The following is a 3,585-nucleotide window of genomic DNA, read 5'->3' as shown; positions in this document are numbered from 1 at the left end:
TTCGTAAAAACAGCGAGAACTGAACAATCATACATTCCATAAAGTTAGGTACCTATACTTCATAAAAACAGCAAGAACTGAACAATCATACATTTCATAAAGTTAGGTACCTATACTTCGTAAAAACAGCGAGAACTGAACAATCATACATTCCATAAAGTTAGGTACCTATACTTCATAAAAACAGCGAGAACTGAACAATCATACATTTCATTAAGTTAGATACTTATACTTCGTAAAAACAGCGAGAACTGAACAATCATACATTCCATAAAGTTAGATACATATGCTTCGTAAAAACAGCGAGAACTGAACAATCATACATTCCATAAAGTTAGGTACCTATACTTCGTAAAAACAGCGAGAACTGAACAATCATACATTCCATAAAGTTAGGTACTTATACTTCGTAAAAACAGCGAGAACTGAACAATCATACATTCCATAAAGTTAGGTAACTATACTTCGTAAAAACAGCGAGAACTGAACAATCATACATTTCATTAAGTTAGGTACGTATACTCCGTAAAAACAGCGAGAACTGAACAATCATACATTCCATAAAGTTAGATACACATACTTCGTAAAAACAATAGTTTCACAAAGGACGCGTAAAAAAGTTGAAACTTGTATCTATATAAATTTGGTATTGTTCTGTTTTTATGGATTTGAACTTTACCTACTATTAGAATAGCTTCAGTTGAACAACGTGAGAATGGTTATATAATCGCATCTGACTTTACAGCACTGGTAAACATGAACATCTATAATTTAGATAACTTTTATGTTTGTGAGAGTATAAGCCAGGACACAAAAACTTCTTAATTAATGTCACAACATATTAGTAGTAGTACAAGTATGTACAATGGGAACACAGATTTACTGTATGAAACCCGTGGTCTTACAAGAAAATGTGGCATCCGACGGTCTTCACTAGACGACTTGACACACACACATAGACCGAGAAGGATATTTAGAGTGAGTTAAATACATCAAGAATCGGGCTTTTTAATTTATTCTTAAAAAAAAAGAAAAGAAGAAAATAGAGGGACAAAGGTGAGTTAAGTATAGCGCGTTTCGGGTTTAAATCTGATAAAAAGAAAAATAAATAATGTAAATGTACATTACCTATACCATGTCTTAGGACTTTCTTTACATTTGTGATAAATAAAGACAAAATGGCACTTCAGTAATGAAAAAAACAACTTTTGAAATAAATTATTAGCAGAAAGACTAGGAAACTAGTTTCGACATTAAGTTCAATACATCACTTTTCCATGTTTTAATAACACACACAAACAATGAAGTATGATTACAGTAAGTTAAATACACCACTGATGAGAACAATTTCCTGGGAAGCTATCATCAAATAACGGTTATTACAAAACAACCAACGTACACTTAATATCCAGCAAAGCATAATTAACAACAGCATTTCTAAATCAAAGTCATCTTACCTTTTGTGCGATTTACTATCAATAAAACTGCGTCGTTCTGCTTTCACGTGAAGATCTGGAAATGGCACAACTTAAAGTCATCATTGTTTTCTTTCATTGAAACTAAGCAAACATCGGTTGTTAAATATAAGATACTTCCCTATTAGAACGAGTTTCATCTGGTGTCTAACGATACAAGGTTTTTAGCCAATAAACCACACTTTCAGCTGAGTCACCCAACCCCTGTTGGTCATTGTTAATGTCCCTACACACTAGATCGATAAAAATTCGCCTCACGTCTCTTCTACCGTTAACATTCTGCGGCAACTTCAAAGTAAATTATACATACATAATATACCATTTTCGAACCGAAAAAGGCAAAGTGAGTAAATATATTTTCTTTTTTAGTTTCTTTCCGACATTCAATGGGAAACCATTAAACTTATGATTTTAAGGGAGTTAATTAAACGTTAAAACGTCACTTCCGGTTGAACAGAAGAGCACTGAGAACATTGGTGTTTTTGTACGTAGTAAGGAAAAGGTTAACGTCACTTCCGTCAAATTGATCAACCAGAAAACCTATAACATGAAAAACAGTAATAAGTCTGGCACTGTAAGTATATTAGCTTACTACGTTTCAAGTTCAAGGCTTTATTATTGTTACAGTAAGTATTTTACTTTAATAATTAAGGACTTGAGATTGGTACTAAAGGGGATAGCTAGCGCTTTGGACTCGTAGTTGAAAGGTTACGTGTTCGAGGCTTGTTTCTTGGGCAAGACACTATTCTCCAGTTGTTTCAGTTGTCCAAGTTTTAGAATGGGCATAAGTTGATGACTGGGGGTTAAAAAAAGCGATGGACTGGGACCCTGTCCAGGAGAAATATGTCAACACTATTATTCGCTTCTGCCACTGAAAGCACGTCGAGGAATGGGATTTAACTATTTATTGATACTACATTCCAAGATAAAGAACTTGGTAGTGGTACAACAAGTATCTTACTTTATTACATTCATATTATCCCCGTCCCGCCAAACATGCTCGCCCCTTTAGCCGTGGGGGCGTTATAATGTGACGGTCAATCCCACTATTCATTGGTAAAAAGTAGCCCACGAGTTGGCGGTGGGTGGTGATGACTAGCTGCCTTCCTTCTAGTCTTACACTGCTAAATTAGGGACGGCTAGCGCAGATCGCCTTCGTGTAGCTTTTCGCGAAATTCAAAAACAAATAAACAAATACATTCATATTGTTTGATATTTTATTGGATTCTATGTTCAAAGACTTCGTATAGTACTGCAAGTACAGATGTTAAAAATTCGAATTGGTTCTGCAACGCTATAATGATGTTTCACGTGTAAAATACAACCTCTTAACATATACGTGTATCAAATTGTTGTTTCATGAATAAAATACAATTCCTAAACCACTATTTTTATCATACCTATGACTTTTAGGGTATTATACAATATACACATGTTAATTTTCTTGTTGATCTAGTCGTTAGTGTTCCTTATTGTGAACCTGAAGGCCCAAGATTCTCTTACCTTTGCCATCAAATTATGCTCCGCAATTAGAGCGGTGGGTGCGATATAAAAGTAATGATGAAATCCCACTATTCGATTAGCGTAGCCCAAAGGTTTGCGGTTGGTGCTCTTTATTAGTTGCTTTCCTTCTAGTTTATCAGTTCAAAATTAAATAAAATAGCTAAATGTAGATTTTAGACGCATCTTCGTGTGAATGTTCAAAATTGGTCAGTTATATCAAAGAAAGAAGACCAACTATCGCAAACTATGTGGCAGCTTTTCTAGAGGGATAAGAGTTGATGGTGTAGTTAAAAAATACTGAATGTTAAACACTTTGATAGCGACTATAATTTAAAATATGTCGGCCTACCCTTTAATAGTGAGCTTACATTTTAATCTATTTCTGGTAAGTTACTGTATATGTAATTGTGTTTATGTTTTCAATTGAGCTTGTATTTAATTTAATTTTTGATTAACTATTGTATATATACACCTGGAAAAAAGTTAAGCACCCCCGTGTTTTTTTCAAGTGATTCAGATTCGACGTTCTTGTGACTGATTATAAATTACCATTCAATCTAAACGTGTTTATCAAATGAAATTATGCATTATTGGGCACAAAGAAAAC

General features: G+C 34.1%; 1 protein-coding gene across 1 annotated transcript in view; it reads right to left on the bottom strand.

The window, feature by feature from the left end:
* LOC106467351 (SH2 domain-containing protein 3C-like) overlaps positions 1-3,585 on the bottom strand; it is a 27,463-nt gene that overhangs the window by 18,287 nt on the left and 5,591 nt on the right. The window contains exon 4 of the mRNA XM_013927697.2: positions 1,458-1,512. Within this exon, the coding sequence (XP_013783151.1) occupies positions 1,458-1,512 (55 nt within the window). The remainder of the gene's footprint in view (positions 1-1,457; positions 1,513-3,585) is intronic.

Source organism: Limulus polyphemus, unplaced genomic scaffold (genome assembly GCF_000517525.1).
Source record: "Limulus polyphemus unplaced genomic scaffold, Limulus_polyphemus-2.1.2 Scaffold2581, whole genome shotgun sequence".
NCBI classification, from domain to species: Eukaryota; Metazoa; Arthropoda; class Merostomata; order Xiphosura; family Limulidae; genus Limulus; species Limulus polyphemus.
Note: the sequence above shows the minus strand (reverse complement) of the source record. Positions and strands in the feature narration are given on the sequence as shown.